Source organism: Mobula hypostoma, unplaced genomic scaffold (genome assembly GCF_963921235.1).
Source record: "Mobula hypostoma unplaced genomic scaffold, sMobHyp1.1 scaffold_76, whole genome shotgun sequence".
NCBI classification, from domain to species: domain Eukaryota; kingdom Metazoa; phylum Chordata; class Chondrichthyes; order Myliobatiformes; family Myliobatidae; genus Mobula; species Mobula hypostoma.
In genome coordinates, this window is record NW_026948249.1 from 363,714 (window position 1) to 383,101 (window position 19,388).

At 48.5% G+C, this 19,388-nt stretch overlaps 1 protein-coding gene across 1 annotated transcript in view; it reads right to left on the bottom strand.

Moving 5' to 3' along the window:
• LOC134342169 (NACHT, LRR and PYD domains-containing protein 3-like) overlaps nt 1–19,388 on the bottom strand; it is a 51,882-nt gene that overhangs the window by 20,783 nt on the left and 11,711 nt on the right. Inside the window, exons 6-7 of the mRNA XM_063040143.1 lie at nt 16,386–16,557; nt 16,212–16,277 (exon numbers count right to left, since the gene is read on the bottom strand). Of these exons, the coding sequence (XP_062896213.1) occupies nt 16,212–16,277; nt 16,386–16,557 (238 nt within the window). The remainder of the gene's footprint in view (nt 1–16,211; nt 16,278–16,385; nt 16,558–19,388) is intronic.

The window sequence follows — 19,388 nt, forward strand, 5'->3', positions numbered from 1 at the left end:
TGTGTCAGGACACTGTGAGTGGTTTGTGGGGTCTCACTGAGTGTCAGGACAATGTCAGTAGTGTCTGGGATCACACAGTGTGTCAGTACCATGTCAGGGGTACGTGGGGTTTCACAGTGTGTCAGGGTCCTGTCAGGGGGTTTCGGGTCTCACAGTGTGTCAGGACCCTGTCAGGGGTGTGTGGGGTCTCACAGTGTGTCAGGACCCTGTCAGGGGTGTGTGGGGTCGAACACTGTGTAAGGACCCTGTCAGGGGTGTGTGGGGTCTCACAGTGTGTCAGAACCCTCTCAGATGTGCGTGGGATCGCAATGTGTGTCAGGACGCTGTTAGTTGTATGTGGCATCTCACAGTGCATCAGGTCCCCGTCAGGTGTGCGTTGGGTCTGACACTGCGTCAGGACCCTTTTGGAGTGTGTGTGGTCTCACAGTGTTTCTGAACCCTGTGCGGGGTGTGTGCTGTCTCACAGTGTGTCATCACCCTTTTGGGGTGTGTGGGGTCTCACAGTGGGTCAGGACCCTGTCAGGTGTGTGTGGTGTTTCACAGTGCTTCAGGACACTCTCAGGAATGTGTGTGGTCTCACAGTGTGTCAGGACCCTGTCAGGGGTGTGTTTGGTCTCACAGTGTGTCAGGTCCCTGTCAGGTGTCTGTGGGGTCTCACAGTGTGTCAGGTCCCTGTCAGGGGTGTGTGGGGTCTCACAGTGTGTCAGGATCCTGCCATCAGGGTCTGGGGTCTCACCATCTGTCAGGTCCCTCTCAGGTGTGTGGTTTCTCGCAGTGTGTCAGGATCTTGTCGGGGGTGTGTGGGATCTCACAGTGTGTCAGGTCCTGTCAGTGGTGTGTGTGATCTCACGGTGTGTCACGTCCCTTTCAGGGGCGTGTGGGGTCTCACAGTGTGTCAGAACCCTGTCGGGTGTGTGGCGTCTCCCAGTGTGTCAGGACCCAGTCAGTGGTGTGTGGCGTCTCACAGTGTGTCAGGTCCTGTCGGGGTGTGTTGTGTCTCACAGTATTTCAAGTCCCTGTTAGGGGTTTGTGGGGTCTCACAGTATGTCATCAGTCACTGAAAGCAAGCATGCAGGTACAGCAGGCAGTGAAGAAAGCTAATGACATGCTGGCCTTCATAACAAGGGGAATTGAGTACAAGAGCAAAGAGGTCCTTCTGCAGCTGTACAGGGCCCTGGTGAGACCACACCTGGAGTATTGTGTTCAGTTTTGGTCTCCAAATTTGAGGAAGGACATTCTTGCTATTGAGGGAGTGCAGCGGAGGTTCACGAGGTTATTTCCCGGGATGGCGGGACTGTCATATGGCGAAAGTCTCACAGTGTGTCAGGTCCTGTCGGGGTGTGTTGTGTCTCACAGTATTTCAAGCAGTATGTCATCAGACTGAAAGCAAGCTTGTTGACATGCTGGCCTTCTGGAAGGGCCCTGGTTAGAAGGACATTCTTGCTATTGAGGGAGTGCAGCGGAGGTTCACGAGGTTATTTCCCGGGATGGCGGGACTGTCATATGGATCTGAGCTTGTTACTCTGGAATTTAGAGGGATGAGAGGGGATCTTATTGAAATATAAGATTATTAAGGGATTGGACATGCTGGAGGCAGGAAGCATGTTCCCGCTGATGGGTGAGTCCAGAACCAGAGGCCACAGTTTAAGAATAAGGGATAGGCCATTTAGAACGGAGTTGAGGAAATGCTTTTTCATCCAGAGAGTGGTGGATATATTGAATGCTCTGCCCCAGAAGGCTGTGGAGACCAAGTCTCTGGATGCTTTCAAGAAAGAGATGGATAGAGCTCTTCAAGATAGAGGAATCAAAGGTTATGGGGAGAAGGCAGGAACTGGATACTGATTGTGGATGATCAGCTATGATCATAGTGAATGAAGGTGCAGGCTCGAAGGGTCGAATGGCCTACTCCTGCATCTATTGTCTATTGTCTATTTTCTATGGGACCTTGTCTGGGGTGTGTGGTGCCTACCAGTGTGTCATCACCCTGTCAGGGGTGTGTGCGGTCTCACAGTGTGTCAGGACCCTGTCAAGGTTGTGTGGGGTCTCACAGTTTGTCAGGGGTGTGTGGCGTCTCACAGTGTGTCAGGACCCTGTCAGGTGTGTGCGGCGTCCACAGTGTGTCAGGTCGCTGTCAGGGGTGTGTGCGGTCTCACAGTGTGTCAGGACCCTGTCAAGGTTGTGTGGGGTCTCACAGTTTGTCAGGGGTATGTGGTGTCTCACAGTGTGTCAGGACCCTGTCAGGTATGTGTGGTGTCTCACAGTGAGTCAGGATTGTGTCAGGGGTGTGAGGGGTCTCACAGTGTGTCAGGGGTGTGTGGCGTCTCACAGTGTGTCAGGACCCTGTCAGGTGTGTGCGGCGTCCACAGTGTGTCAGGTCGCTGTCAGGGGTGTGTGGGGTCTCACAGAGTGTCAGGACCCTTTCAGGGGTACATCGGGTCTCACAGTTTGTCAGGACCCTGTCAGGGGTGTGCGGGGTCTCACAGTGCGACAGGACATTGTCAGGGGTGTGTGGTGTCTCACAGTCTGTCAGGTCACTCTCAGAGGTGTGTGGGGTATCACAATGTGTCAGGATATGGTCAGGCATTTGTGGGGTCTAACAGTGTGTCAGGACCCTGTCCGGAATGTGTGGTGTCTGACCATTGTCAGGGGCCTGTCAGTTGTGTGTCGCGTCTCACAGGGTGTCAGTAACTTGCCAGGGTTGTGTGGGCTCTCACAGTGTGTAAGGATCTTGTCGTGGGTGTGTGGGGTATCACAGTGTGTCAGGACGCTGTTATCGTGTATCTCACAGTGTGTCAGAACCCTCTCAGATGTGCGTGGGATCACAATGTGTGTCAGGACCCTGTCAGTGGCATGTGGCGTCTCACAGTGCGTCAGGTCCCCGTCAGGGGTGTGTGGGGTCTCACAGTGTGTCAGAACCCTCTCAGATGTGTGTGGGATCACAATGTGTGTCAGGACCCTGTCAGTGGCATGTGGCGTCTCACAGTGCGTCAGGTCCCCGTCAGGGGTGTGTTGTGTCTCACAGTGCCTCAGGACCCTTTTGGGGTGTGCCGGATCTCACAGTGTGTCAGGATGCTGTCCGGGGTGTGTGGGGTCCCACAGTGTGTCAGGTCGCCGTCTGGTGTGTGGGGTCTCACAGTGTGACAGGACCCTGTCAGGGATGTGTGAGTTTTCACAGTGTGTCAGCACCTTGTGAGTGGTTTGTGGGGTCTCACACTGTGTCAGGACCCTGTGAGTGGTTTGTGGGGTCTCACCGAGTGTCAGGACAATGTCAGTAGTGTCTGGGATCACACAGTGTGTCAGTACCATGTCAGGGGTACGTGGGGTTTCACAGTGTGTCAGGGTCCTGTCAGGGGGTTTCGGGTCTCACAGTGTGTTCGGACCCTGTCAGGGGTGTGTGGGGTCTCACAGTGTGTCAGGACCCTGTCAGGGGTGTGTGGGGTCGAACACTGTGTAAGGACCCTGTCAGGGGTGTGTGGGGTCTCACAGTGTGTCAGAACCCTCTCAGATGTGCGTGGGATCGCAATGTGTGTCAGGACGCTGTTAGTTGTATGTGGCATCTCACAGTGCGTCAGGTCCCCGTCAGGTGTGCGTTGGGTCTGACACTGCGTCAGGACCCTTTTGGAGTGTGTGTGGTCTCACAGTGTTTCTGAACCCTGTGCGGGGTGTGTGTGGTCTCACAGTGTGTCATCACCCTTTTGGGGAGTGTGGGGTCTCACAGTGGGTGGACCCTGTCAGGTGTGTGTGGTGTTTCACAGTGCTTCAGGACACTCTCAGGAATGTGTGTAGTCTCACAGTGTGTCAGGACCCTGTCAGGGGTGTGTTTGGTCTCACAGTGTGTCAGGTCCCTGTCAGGTGTCTGTGGGGTCTCACAGTGTGTCAGGACCCTGTCAGGGGTGTGTTTGGTCTCACAGTGTGTCAGGACCCTGTCAGGGGTGTGTTTGGTCTCACAATGTGTCAGGACCCTGTCAGGTGTCTGTGGGGTCTCACAGTGTGTCAGGTCCCTGTCAGGGGTGTGTGGGGTCAAAAACTGTGTAAGGACCCTGTCAGGGGTGTGTGGGGTCTCACAGTGTGTCAGAACCCTCTCAGATGTGCGTGGGATCGCAATGTGTGTCAGGACGCTGTTAGTTGTATGTGGCATCTCACAGTGCGTCAGGTCCCCGTCAGGTGTGCGTTGGGTCTGACACTACGTCAGGACCCTTTTGGAGTGTGTGTGGTCTCACAGTGTTTCTGAACCCTGTCAAGGTTGTGGGGGTTCAGTTGTCTGGCGTGTCAGGGGTGTGTGGCGTCTCACAGTGTGTCAGGACCCTGTCAGGTGTGTGCGGCGTCCACAGTGTGTCAGGTCGCTGTCAGGGGTGTGTGGGGTCTCACAGAGTGTCAGGACCCTTTCAGGGGTGCATCGGGTCTCACAGTTTGTCAGGACCCTGTCAGGGGTGTGCGGGGTCTCACAGTTTGTCAGGACCCTGTCAGGGGTGTGCGGGGTCTCACAGTGCGACAGGACATTGTCAGGGGTGTGTGGTGTCTCACAGTCTGTCAGGTCACTCTCAGAGGTGTGTGGGGTATCACAATGTGTCAGGATATGGTCAGGCATTTGTGGGGTCTAACAGTGTGTCAGGACCCTGTCAGGAATATGTAGTGTCTGACCATTGTCAGGGGCCTGTCAGTTGTGTGTCGCGTCTCACAGGGTGTCAGTAACTTGCCAGGGTTGTGTGGGCTCTCACAGTGTGTAAGGATCTTGTTGTGGGTGTGTGGGGTATCACAGTGTAAGGATCTTGTTGTGGGTGTGTGGGGTATCACAGTGTGTCAGGACGCTGTTATCGTGTATCTCACAGTGTGTCAGAACCCTCTCAGATGTGTGTGGGATCACAATGTGTGTCAGGACCCTGTCAGTGGCATGTGGCATCTCACAGTGCGTCAGGTCCCCGTCAGGGCTGTGTTGCGTCTCACAGTGCGTCAGGACCCTTTTGGGGTGTGTGGGGTCTCACAGTGTTTCTGAACCCTGTGAGGGGTGTGCCGGATCTCACAATGTGTCAGGATGCTGTCCGGGGTGTGTGGGGTCCCACAGTATGTCAGGTCGCCGTCGAATGTGTGGGGTCTCACAGTGTGTAAGGACCCTGTCAGGGGTGTGTGGGGTCTCACATTGTGCTAGGTCCCTGTCAGTGGTGTGTGGGGTCTCACGGTGTGTCAAGTCCCTGTGAGTGGTTTGTGGGGTCTCACAGAGTGTCAGGACAATGTCACAATGTCAGTAGTGTCTGGGATCACACAGTGTGTCAGTACCCTGTCAGGGGTGCGTGGGTTTTCACAGCGTGTCAGAGTCCTGTCAGGGGGTTTCGGGTCGAACAGTATGTCAGGACCCTGTGAGGGGTGTGTGGGGTCGAACAGTGTGTCAGGACACTGTCAGGGGTGTGTGGGGTCTCACATTGTGCTAGGTCCCTGTCAGTGGTGTGTGGGGTCTCACGGTGTGTCAAGTCCCTGTTAGTGGTGTGTGGGGCCTCACAGTTTTTCAGGACCCTGTCAGTGATGTGTGAGGTCTCACTATGTGTCAGGAACCTCTCATGGGTGTGTGGGGTCTCACTGCGTGTCAGGACCGTGTCTGTGGTGTGTGGGGTATTACAGTGTGTCAGGACATGTCAGTGGTGTATGGGGTCTCACAGTGTGACAGGACCCTGTCAGGGATGTGTGAGTTTTCACAGTGTGTCAGGACCCTGTGAGTGGTTTGTGGGGTCTCACAGAGTGTCAGGACAATGACAGTAGTGTCTGGGATCTCACAGTGTGTCAGTACCCTGCCAAGGGGTGTGTGGGGTCTCACAGTGTGTCAGGGTCCTGTCTGGGGGTTTCGGGTCAAACAGTGTGTCAGGACCCTGTCAGGGGTGTGTGGTGTCTCACAGTGTGTCAGGACGCTGTCAGTGGTGTGTGGCGTCTCACAGTGTGTCAGGTTCTGTCAGGGGTGTGTTGTGTCTCACAGTGTTTCAAGTCCCTGTCAGGGATGTGTGGGGTCTCACAGTATGTCAGAACCATGTCAGGAGTGTGTGGGGTCTCACACTGTGTCATAAACCTGTCAGGGGTGTGTGGGGTCTCACAGTGCTTCTGAACTATGTCAGGGGTGTGTACGGTCTCACAGTGTGTCAGGGTCCTGTTAGGGGTTTTGGGGTCTCACAGTGTGTCATCAGCGTGTAAGCAAGCATGCAGGTACAGCAGGCAGTGAAGAAAGCTAATGGCATGCTGGCCTTCATAACAAGGGGAATTGAGTACAAGAGCAAAGAGGTCTTTCTGCAGTTGTACAGGGCCCTGGTGAGACCACACCTAGAGTATTGTGTTCAGTTTTGGTCTCCAAATTTGAGGAAGGACATTCTTGCTATTGAGGGAGTGCAGCGTAGGTTCACAAGGTTAATTCCCGGGATGGCGGTACTGTCATGTGTCGAAAGATTGGAGCGGCCGGGTTTGTATTCTCTGGAATTTAGAAGACTGAGAGGGGATCTTATTGAAACATAAGATTATTAAGGGATTGGACACGCTGGAGGCAGGAAGCATGTTCCCGCTGATGGGTGAGTCCAGAACCAGAGGCCACAGTTTAAGAATAAGGAGAAGGCCATTTAGAAAGGAGTTGAGGAAAAGCTTTTTCACCCAGAGAGTGGTGGATATATGGAATGCTCTGCCCCAGAAGGCTGTGGAGGCCAAGTCTCTGGATGCTTTCAAGAAAGAGATGGATAGAGCTCTTAAAGATAGTGGAATCAAAGGTTATGGGGATAAGGCAGGAACTGGATGCTGATAGTGGATAATCAGCCATGACCACAGTGAATGGTGGTGCTGGTTCGAAGGGTCAAATGGCCTACTCCTGCACCTATTGTCTATTGTCTATTTTCTATAGGACCCTGTCCGGGGTGTGTGGTGTCTCGCAGTGTGTCACCGCCCTGTCAGGGGTGTGTGCGGTCTCACAGTGTGTCAGGACCGTGTCAGAGGTGTGAGGGGTCTCACAGTGTGTCAGGACCCTGTCATGTGTGTGTGGTGTCTCATAGTCTGTCAGGACCCTGTCAGTGGTGTGTGGGGTCTCACAGTGTGACAGGACCTTGTCAGGGGTGTGTGGTGTCTCGCAGTGTGTCAGGACCCTGTCAGGGGTGCGTGGGGTCTCGAAGTGTGTCACCGCCCTGTCAGGGGTGTGTGCGGTCTCACAGTGTGTCAGGACCGTGTCAGAGGTGTGAGGGGTCTCACAGTGTGTCAGGACCCTGTCATGTGTGTGTGGTGTCTCATAGTCTGTCAGGACCCTGTCAGTGGTGTGTGGGGTCTCACAGTGTGACAGGACCTTGTCAGGGGTGTGTGGGGTCTCACAGTGTGTCAGGACCCTGTCAGGGGTGTGTGGGGTCTCACAGTGTGTCAAGAACCTGTCAGGGGTCGGTGCGTTCTCATAGTGTGTCAGGACCCTCTCAGTGGTATTTGAGGTATCACAGTGTGTCAGGACCCTGTTGGGAGTGTGTGGGGTCTCACAATGTGTCACAACCCTGTCAGGGGTGTGTGCGGTCTCACAGTGTGTCAGGTCCATGTCAGATGTGTGTGGGGTCTCACAGTGTGTCAGGACCCTGCCAATGGTGTGTGGGTTCTGACAGTGTTTCAGGACCCTCTCAGGTTTGTGTCCTGTCTCACAGTGTGTCAGGAGCCTGTCAGGGGTGGGAGGTGTCTCACAGTGTGTTAGTACCCTGTCTTGTGTGTGTGGGGTCTCACAGTGTGTCAGGAGCCGGCCAGGTTTGTATCGTGTCTCACAGTGTGTCAGGAGCCTGTCAGGGGTGGGAGGTGTCTCACAGTGTGTCAGTACCCTGTCTTGTGTGTGTCTGGGGTCTCACAGTGTGTCAGGGGCTGGCCAGGTGTGTGTGGGGTTTCACAGTGTGTCAGGAGCCTGTCAGGGGTGTGTGGGGTCTAATAGTTTTACAGGATGTTGTCAGGGGTGTGTGTCAGCCATTCACCTGAATAATAAGTTTACCGTCCTGGATACTGTTGGCGGGGACGACCGACCAAGTGTGAGCCACGGTGGCAGGGCCTCCGGCACTGAGTCTGACCCTGTGGTGCAGAAGGGTGGGACGGAGAAGAGGAGAGCTGTCGTCATTGGAGACTCTATAGTCAGGGGAGCAGACCGGAGATTTTGTGGACATGAGAAGGACACCCGCATGGTTTGTTGTCTCCCGGGTGCCAGGGTCCGGGATGTCTCTGACCGGGTGCACAACATCCTGGTACGAGAGGGAAAGCAACCAGAAGTGGTGATACATGTTGGGACCAACGACATGGGCAGGAAGAGGGATGAGGTCCTGAAGTGTGAGTTTTGGGAACTAGGCAGAAGGCTGAAGAACAGGACCTCAAGTGTGGCATTCTCAGGATTGCTGCCAGTGCTACGTGACAGTGATGGTAAGAATTGGAGGAGATGGCAGTTGAATGCGTGGCTGAGAAGTTGGTGCAGGGAGCAGGGTTTTAGATTTTTGGATCATTGGGATCTCTTCTGGGGAAGGTGGGACCTGTACAGATTGGATGGGTTGCACCTGAACTCCAGGGGGAGCAATATCCTTGCAGGTAGGTTTGCTAGCATGGTTCGGGAGTGTTTAAACTAATTTGCGAGGGGGATGGGACCCGGAGCAATAGACCAGTGAAAGAAGTGCATGGAGTAAAGCCAGATCGAACATACAGAGAGGCTTTGAGAAAAGAGAAGCAGAATAAACGGTGTAAAGACAGTAAGGTAGAAGGGCTGAAATGTGTGTACTTCAATGCAAGAAGCATCAGGAACAAAGGTGATTAACTGAGAGCTTGAATACATACATGGAATTATGATGTAATGGCCATTATAGAGACTCGGCTGGCACCGGGGCAGGAATGGATTCTCAATATTCCTGGATTTCAGTGCATTAAAAGGGATAGAGATGGGGGGAAAGGGGAGAATGGGTGGCATTACTGGTCAGGGATACTATTACAGCTACAGAAAGGGTGGGTAATGCAGCAGGATCCTCTTTTGAGTCAGTATGGGTGGAAGTCAGAAACAGGAAGGGAGCAGTTACCATATTGGGGGTATTCTATAGGCCCCCTGGTAGCAGCAGAGATACAGAGGAGCAGATGGGGAGGCAGATTTTGGAAAGGTGCAAAAATAACAGGGTTGTTATCATTGTTGACTTTAAGTTCCCTAATATTGATTGGCACCTGAATATTTCCAAGGGTTTAGATGGGGCAGAGTTTGTTAAGTGTGTCCAGGATGATTCCTGTCTCAGTATGTTGACAGGCCGACTAGGGGGAATGCCATATTAGATCTAGTACTAGGTAATGAACCGGGTCAGGTCACAGATCTCTCAGTGGGAGAGCATCTGGGGGACAGTGACCACCGCTCCCTGGCCTTTAGCATTATCATGGAAAAGGATAGAATCAGAGAGGACAGGAAAATCTTTAATTGGGGAAGGGCAAATTATCAGGCTATAAGGCTGGAACTTGCGGAGGTGAATTGGGATGATGCTTTTGCAGAGAAATATACTATGGACATATGGTCAATGTTTAGGGATCTGTTGCAGGATGTTAGGGATAAATTTGTCCCGGTGAGGAAGATAAATAATGGTAGGGTGAAGGAACTATGGATGACAAGTGAGGTGGAAAATCTAGTCAGGTGGAAGAAGGGAGCATACATGAGGTTTAGGAAGCTAGGATCAGATGGGTCTATGGAGGTATTTAGGGTAGCAAGAAAGGAGCTTAAGAAGGGGCTGAGAAGAGCAAGAAGTGGGTATGAGGAGGCCTTGGCGAGTAGGGTAAAGGAAAACCCCAAGGCAGTCTTCAATTATGTGAAGAACAAAAGGATGACAGGAGCGAAGCTAGGTCCATTTAGATAAAGGTGGTAAGATGTGCCTGGAGGCTGTGGAAGTGAGCGAGGTCCTCAATGAATACTTCTCTTCAGTATTCACCAATGAGAGAGAACTTGATGATGGTGAGGACAATATGAGTGAGGTTGATGTTCTGGAGCATGTTGATATTAAGGGAGAGGAGGAGTTGGAGTTGTTAAAATACATTCGGACGGATAAGTCCCCTGGGCTAGACAGAATACTCCGCAGGCTTCTCCATTAGGTGAGGGAAGAGATTGCTGAGCCTCTGGCTAGGATCTTTATTTCCTCGTTGTCAACGGGAATGGTACCGGAGGATTGGGGGGAGGCGAACGTTGTCCCTTTGTACAAAAAAGGTAGTAGGGATAGTCCGGGTAATTGTAGACCAGTGAGCCTTACATCTGTGGTGGGAAAAATGTTGGAAAAGATTCTTAGAGATAGGATTTATGGGCATTTAGAGAATCATGGTCTGATCAGGGATAGTCAGCATGGCTTTGTGAAGGGCAGATCGTATCTAACAAGCCTGATAGAGTTCTTTGAGGAGGTGACCAGGCACATAGATGAGGGTAGTGAAGTGGATGTGATCTACATGGATTTTAGTAAGGCGTTTGACAAGGTTCCACATGGTAGGCTTATTCAGAAAGTCTAAAGACATGGGATCCAGGGAAGTTTGGCCAGGTGGATTCAGAATTGGCTTGCCTGCAGAAGGCAGAGGGTGGTGGTGGAGGGAGTACATTCAGATTGGAGGTTTGTGACTAGTGGTGTCCCACAAGGATCTATTCTGGGACCGCTACTTTTCGTGATTTTTATTAACGACCTGGATGTGGGGGTAGAAGGATGGGTTGACAAGTTTGCAGACGACACAAAGGTTGGTGGTATTGTAGATAGTGTAGAAGATTGTCAAAGATTGCAGAGGGACATTGATAGGATGCAGAAGTGGGCTGAGAAGTGGCAGATGGAGTTCAACCCAGAGAAGTGTGAGGTGGTACACTTTGGAAGGACAAACTCCAAGGCAGAATACAAAGTAAATGGCAGGATACTTGGTAGTGTGGAGGAGCAGAGGGATCTGGGTTACATGTCCACAGATCCCTGAAAGCTGCCTCACAGGTAGATAGGCTTATGGGGTGTTGGCTTTCATAAGTCGAGGGATAATGTCTAAGAATCGCGATGTAATGAAGCAGCTCTATAAAACTCTGGTTCGGCCACACTTGGAGTACTGTATCCAGTTCTGGTCAGCTCATTATAGGAAGGATGTGGAAGCATTGGAAAGGGTACAGAGGAGATTTACCAGGATGCTGCCTGGTTTAGAGATTATGCATTATGATCAGAGATTAAGGGAGCTAGGGCTTTTCTCTTTGGAGAGAAGGAGGATGAGAGGAGACATGATAGACCTGTACAAGATATTAAGAGGAATAGATAGAGTGGACAGCCAGTGCCTCTGAACATCTGGATAAGAGTGATGCTTATGTGAGAATGCTGTTCTTGGACTACAGTTCAGTATTCAACACCATCATTCCCTCCAGGCTTGACAAGAAGCTCAGAGACCTCGGCCTCGACCCTGCCTTGTGCAGCTGGATCGTGGAGTTCCTGTCAGATCGCCAGCAGGTGGTAAGAGTGGGCTCCCTCACCTCTGCCCCTCTGACACTCGATGTAGGTGCCCCTCAGGGCAGTGTCCTAAGCTCCCTCCTTTACTCTCCGTATACACATGACTATGTCGCCACCCACAGCTCCAATGTGCTAATTAAATTTGCTGACGATACTATATGGACTGGCCAAATCTCAAATAATAACGAGGTAGCCTACATAGAAGAAGTCATCACCCTGACACAGTGGTGTCAAGAAAACAACCTCTCCCTCAATGACGCAAAAGCAAAGGAGCTGGTCACAATGTCGCAAAAACAAGAGGAATAGAGACAGGCTAACCCCTATTGACATCAATGGATCTGGGGTTGAGAGGGTGAACAGCTTTAAGTTCCTCGGCATTCACGTCACTGAGGACCTCACGTGATCTGTACACACCAGCTGTGTGGTGAAAAAGGCACAACAGCAGCTCTTCCACCTCAGATGGTTGAGGAAGTTTGGGATGGGCCCCCAAATGATAACGATTTTCTACAGGGGCACAATTGAGAACATCCTGACTGTCTGCATCACTGCCTGATATGGGACCTGTACTTCCCTTAATCGCAGGACTCTGCAGAGTGGTGCGGACAGCCCAGTGCATCTGCAGATGTGAACTTCCCACTACTCAGGACATTTCAGAGACAGGGTGTAAAAAGGGCCCGAAGGATCATTCTGAACCCAAGTCTCACCAAGCACAAACTGTTCCAGCTGCTGCCATCCGGGAAACGGTACCGTAGCATAAAAGCCAGGACCAACAGGCTCCGGGACAGCTTCTTCCACCAGGCCATCAGACTGATCAATTCACGCTGATACAACTCTATTTCTACAAGTGTATACATAAACACACACTCACCGAGCACACTTTACTGTAATTGTGCTGCTGGCACAGAAAAACAATTTTCACGACATGTGTCCGTGATATTAACCCTGATTCTGAGAATTTTTATCTGGCTGTTATCTCATTTTTTTAGATCTGTTATTCGTCATAATCATACTGTCCTCGTTCATATCAATCTGAGTGTGCTCCAGTGCACATGGTGTTTTCTAGAAACTGTTGTTTAAGTTCTTATTTTTCTTTGCATATTTTCCAGATCTGTTTCTGACCAGGATATTAAACCAAAATTATACGTCAATATGGGCATAGTGAGTGTTTACTACCTTTGTTATATTTTTACTCTTCAGCTCTGTTTGGCAGATTTTCTTGATCCTTGATGTAAATTCACATTTTCTTCAGACTTGAAGTAAATTATGTTGGAAGGTTTTCTTTTATCACACGATTATCTATTTTCTTTGCTTATTGATATCCTAAATATATGCTTCATATTCTGTTGCATTGTATCCTGATGCTCTGTTTGATATTTTACTGGCTCTATTGCAACATTCTTTATGTTTCATGTTCTGTACTTTTCAAGTCTAAAGTTTATGCTTATATCTTTGGAAATTAGTTCCATTATTTGAATTATTTGTTTTAGCTTTGCTGATGCAAGAGCAAATAATTTCAAATCATCAATGTATCGCTGTGCAAAGGCATAATTCGTATTTTTACCTGATTTGGTACCTGATTTTTGTCCGTTTCAGTAAATTATGAGCAGGTTTATAGCCAAACAAAACCATACTAGCCTTAGTGAGTCTCTCTGGAAAATCCCTCAATTTATTTTGATAATGGTGGTTCTTCCTTTGTGGTTGTTAATAGGACGATTATTTTACACCAATGCTACATCAGATGTTGTAGAGAATCAAATGTTTTTGATAGACAGTATAACATTGAAAGATTTCTGCTTTCCACAGGGTTGGAAATAGAATTACATAATCTGTTATCTGTTGTTCATACCCGAACGGTATTCTTTCTGCTGTCCTGTGAGTATATTATGGTTATCTAAGTGAGTTGTTATTAGTTACAAGATGCACGATGCTACAGTTATATAATTGTCTTATTGTTATTAAGAGCCAATAATAACCATTCAATGGTCTTATAAATGCAGAATTAAAGCTGTCCTTGCGTCTTGTGGTACATACATTCAGCCTTTTATATCTTCTGCCCCAAGGGAGTATGAAAGAGAGAATGTTTGAGGTGGTTTGGGGCTCAGCAGCAAGGCGTTGGGCGGGGTTTGCGTCTTGCCAACTTGATTGAGTTCCTCCAGGAGGAGACAAAGGTGATGGATGAAGTTACACATGGATGTTGTCTACATGTCTATTGGTAGTCTTTGACAAGGTCCCACATGGGAAACTCATACAGAAAATTAATATGCTTGGGAACTGTATGAATTTTCCTGGCTGACGGGGTCCCACACTGGGAGAAATTTCTTGGCTGGCGGGCGGTGAATCTGTGAAATTGTTGTCATAGACGGTGAGGAAGACATGTCATTGGATATATTTAAAATGCAGATCGGTATCTTCCTGATTCGGAAGAGCGTCAACTGTTACAGAAGGCAGGATAATGGGGTTGAGAGAAATTGAGGAGCAAATTCACTGAGCTGATTGGCTTAATTCTTAAGTCTTCTGGTTTTAGGGAGCATCTGGAGTATTGTATTCGCTTCTGATTGTCCAGCTTTTAGAAGGATTGGAGAGGGTACAGAACAGGTTCATCAGGGTGTTGCCTGGATTCGGTGGCATGTACTACAAGTAGAGGTTTGATAAACTTGGTTTGTTTACTCTGGAGTTAGAACAGAGATCTGACAGAGGTGTACAAGTTTGAGAGATAAGAGTTTGGGTCGACAGCCTGTGTTTTGTTTGTTTGTTATTTTTTACATAAGACTGGTGTCTAATACCAGAGGGCATTTTGTTAAGGTGAGATGGGGTAAATTTACAGCAATTATGGGTAGATTTTTTCACAGAGTTGTGGGTGCCTGGAATTCGTCTGGGAAAACATGGCTTTGTGAAGGGAAGGTCGTGCCTCACAAGCCTAATTGAGTTTTTTGAAGAGGTAACAAAAAGAAATTGATGAGGATAGGGTGGTAGATGTGGTCTACATGGATTTTAGCTTGGCATTTGACAAGGTCCCCCACAAGAAATTCATCCAGAAAGTCATGAGGCATGGGATCAGTGGAACCTCTGCTGTTTGGATAAAAAAAATGGCTTACAGGAAGAAAGCAGAGGGTAGTAGTGGAAGGAAAGTATTCTGCCTGGCGGTCGGTGACTAGTGGAGTGCCGCAAGGATCTGTCCTGGGACCCCTGCTCTTTGGATTTTTGTAAATGACCTGGATGAAGAGGCGGAAGGATGGGTGAGAAAATTTGCGGATGACACGAAGATTGGAGGAGTTGTGGATGGAACTGTAGGTTGTCGAAGGTTACAAGAGGATATAGACAGGATGCAGAGTTGGGCAGACAAATGGCAGATAGAGTTCAATCCGGTTAAGTGTGAGGTGATGCATTTTGGAAGGACAAACCAGAAGGCTGAGTACAGCGTTAATGGTCATTACTTAAGAGTGTGGATGAACAGAGGGACCTTGGGTTCAAATCCATACATCCCTCAAGGTCGCTGCACGGGTTGATAGGGTAGTTAAGAAGGCCTATGGGATGCTAGGCTTCATTAATAGGGGGACTGAGTTCAAGAGTAGAGAGGTCATGTTGCAACTCTACAAATCTCTGGTGCGACCAAACTTAGAGTATTGTTTTCAGTTCTGGTCACCTCATTATAGGAAGGATGTGGAAGCTATGGAGAGGGTGCAGAGGAGATTTATCAGGATGTTGCCTGCATTGGAAAACGAGTCTTGTGAGGCAAGGTTAGCAGAGCTGGGACTTTTCTCTTTGGAGCGTAGAAGGATGAGAGGGGACTGGATAGAGGTCTACAAGGTTATGAGAGGCATAGATAGGGTGGAGAGCCAGTACCTGTTTCCCAGGGCACGAATAGCAAACACCAGAGGGCGTATGTACAAAGTTAAGGGAGGGAAGTTTGGGGGAGACATCAGGGGTAAGTTTTTTACACAAAGGGTTGTGGGTGCCTGGAATGACTTGCCAGGGATGGTGGTGGAGGCTAAAACATTAGGGGTATTTAAGAGCCTATTCAAGAGGCATGTGGATGAAAGAAAAATAGAGGGTTACGGGGTAGTGTGGGTTTAGTACGTTTTTTAAGGATTGTATGGGTCAGCACAACATCGAGGGCCGACGGGCCTGTACTGTGCTGTAGTGTTCTAGTGTCTAGTGTCTAGGGTCATGTCGGAGGCAACTATGTTATAGATGCTGCTAGTTATACATGAATGTGCAGGAAATGCAAGGATATGGTCAATAATATAAGAAAGGATACCAAAGTATTTTTTTTCTTTCACCAGATATATAAAGAGGAAAGAAGGGAGAAGGTCGATATCGGACCACTGGAAAATGCTGTTGTAGTTGCAGTAACGGCTGAAAAAGAAATGCCAGACAAACTCTGTGGAAGTCACTAGCGGAATTACAAAAGGTAAAGAAAATCAGTGAACAGAATTGCATGTAGTGCTATTAATAAGGAAAAGGAGCTTGGAAGATGAAGGATCTGAAGATAGAAAAGTCACCTGGACTGGGTCATACAGTGTATCAGGAGCCTGCCTGGGGTGTGTGGGCATTCCCAGAGCATTAGGACCTGGAGTGAAGGCTTCAGCAGAACCAACAGATGGATTAATGGAAAAATAAAATGTAGAATATTCAGGCTGCAAAGAGAGATTCTTTGAATTGTTACATGCATCCAGAGATCAGCAAATGTCTGATGGTGAATTTTGATTCCTAGGTTTCGCCAAGTCACAGACTAACATTTGACATGTGGTTTGAACTGTGCATTTCATCACTTACCTATCAGTTGAGTGGGTAATTCAGGTAACCCTTGGCCAATCCTCATGTATTCTTGTGGATCAGGACCTGTTTAAATATTTAAAAAAAATCCATGGAAGCAGAGCTAAAACAATTAAAATAACTAAAATGTTTATTTCAATGTGCCTTTGTGTTCAGTGCGTATTTTTAACATACCGAGGTCCTCAATTTCCCTCAGTATTCTGCCCAACTTCGGTAACTCAGTCCTCCAAGTCACAAAGGATTCCCACATCGCCCTGCGAGCCTGGGATCCTTTGCCCATCACCAAACTGAGGAAGAGTCTGGAACTCTCTGCCCGGTTTCCCTTCTCTGTCAGCTCAGTGACTTTCTAGAAAAGGAAAGTAATAAATTTACCGCGGAGCAGACAGACAGACATGGAGAATGTGCAGGAAAATATCTGTTCATGGCCCCAGTAGCTTCAGAACAGATGCAGTCACTAGGCTGCTGCCTGGTCTTCTCTGGGTTTAGTCTTTAACAATGAAACAGTAACTGAGGGAAATTATAAATCAATATTGTGTAAGAATAAGGATTTACTGACACCCTACAGTATATCTAATGTGATTAATTTCCTCGATCTGTCAATGTGTAGCATTGCATCAACAAGATTTGACAACAAGGATAGAAGAGAGAGGAGAGCGAGAGAGCAAAATAAAATGGATGGCGGGCATCACTGAATCGTGACTGAAAGAAGATCATATTTGTGTGCTCACATCCAAGCATAAATATTGAATAGAAAGGATAGGCAGGTAGGTGAAAGGGTTGGGTTGAATCTGTTGCCATTAAAAATGATAGGTCCTGAGAACGAGGTGATATCAAATTGGACGATGGAGATGTTAAGAAACTGCATAGGTGAAATGACCCTGATGGAAATTACATACAGGCCTGTTAACAGTAACCAGGATGTGTGCTACAATTTACAATGGGAGAGAGAAGGGGCATGGAAAAAGGTGAATGTGAAAATAGTCATTGGGAATTTCAATATGAAGGGAGCTTTGGAAAATCAGGTCAGTGCTGAATCCCAAGTGAGAGAATTTATAGAATGCCTATGAGATGGCTTTTGAGAGAAGCTTTTGGTTGAGTCCACTATAGGAAAGGCGGATCTGGAGTCTGTTGGGCACGTGGCCAAGTGGTTAAGGCATTGGGCTAGCGACCTGAAGGTCGTGAGTTCGAGCCCCAGCCGAGGCAATGTGTTGTGTCCTTGAGCAAGGCACTTAATCACACATTGCTCTGCAATGACACTGGTGCCAAGCTGTATGGGTCCTAATGCCCTTCCCTTGGACAACATCGGTCTCGTGGAGAGGGGAGACTTGTAGCATGAGCAACTGCTGGTCTTCCATACAACCTTGCCCAGGCCTGCGCCCCGGAGAGTGAAGACTTTCCAGACGCAGATCCATGGTCTCGCAAGACTAACGGATGCCTTTATTATCTGGAGTCTGCATTAGATTTGATTGGGGAGCTTCAGGTAAATAAACCCTTAAGAGGCAGTGATCAGAAAATAGCAGAACTCACACTGCAGTTTGAGAGGGAGAAGGTTAAGTTAGATGTGTCAGTATGACAGTTGGATAAAGGAATTACAGAGGCATAGGAGAGGAACTGGGCAAAAATAAACTCGGAAGTGACACTAGCAGGGACAATCGCAGAGTAGGAATGGCTGAAGTTTCTTGGAGCAATTCAGAAGGTGCAGGACAAATGATCACAAAGATGAAGAATCATTCTGAAGGGAGGATGATCAACCGTGGCTGACGAGGTAGTCAAAGCAGCACAAAAGCAAAGGAGAGGGCTGAGAATATTAGAAAATATAGTAGAAAGCTGGAGGACTGGGATGTTTTTAGGAACCAACAGAAGGCAATTAAAAAGCCGTTAGTAGAGAAAATATGAAATATGAAGGTAGGCTAGCGAATAATTTAAAATAGCTTACCAAAAGGTCCGTCTGATATATGAAGAGTGAAAGAGAGGAAAGTAGATATTGGGCCGCTGGAAAATGACAGTGGAGAGGTACTGTCAGGGGACAAGGAAATTGCGGAAGATATTAGTAAGTATTTTGCATCGGTCTTCACTGTAGAAAACACTAGAACGTGCCAGATATTTGAGAATGTCAGGTGGCAGAATTGAGTGTATTTGCAATTATTAAGGAGAAGGCGCTCGGGAAGCTGAAAGTTCTGAAAAGTATAAGTGGCAAATGAAATACAATGTTGGAAAGTGTATGGTTATGCACTTTGGCAGAAGAAATAAACGAGCAGACTATTATTTAAATGGGGAGAGAATTCAAAGTTCTGAGATGCAACGGGACTTGGGAGTCCTCGTGCAGGATACACTTAAGGTTAAACTCCAGGCTGAGTCTGTGGTGAAGAAGGCAAATGTAATGTTGGCATTCATTTCTAGAGGAATAGAGTAAAGGAGCAGGGATGTGATGTTGAAACTGTACAAGGTGAGACCTCACTTGGAGTACTGTGGGCAGTTTTGGTCTCCTCATTTAAGAAAGGATGTGCTGATGTTGGAGAGGGTACAGAGAAGGTTCATTAGAATAATTCCGGGAATAAGAGGGTTAACATATGAGGAACGTTTGTTCGCTCTTGGACTGTATTCCTTGGAGTTTAGAAGAATAAGGGGAGACCTCATAGAAACATTTCGAATGTTGAAAGGCATGGACGGAGTGGATGTGGCAAAGTTGTTTCCCATGATGGGGGAGTCTAATACGAGGGGGCATGACTTAAGGGTTGAAGGACGCCCATTCAGAAAAGAGATGCGAAGAATTTTTTTTAGCCAGAGGGTGGTGAAACTATGGAATTTGTTGCCACAGGCAGCAGTGGAGGCCAAGTCATTGGGTGCATTTAAGGCAGAGATTGATAGGTATCTGAGTAGCCAGGGCATCAAAGGTTATGGTGAGAAGGCGGGGGATTGGGACTAAATAAGAAAATATATCCGCTCATGATAAAATGGTGGAGCAGACTCGATGGGCCGACTGGCCGATTTCTGCTTGTTTGTCTTATGGTCTTCTGATCTTAAGATTGATGAGTCCAGATCAACCGCACCCGACGGCTTCTGCAAGGGGAGGCTGAAGAGATTGTGGAGACATTAGTAATGATTGCTCAAGAATCACTAGATTTTGGAGTGGTTCCGGAGGACCGACTATTTTAATTTGTAGGCCAGTTAGTCTGA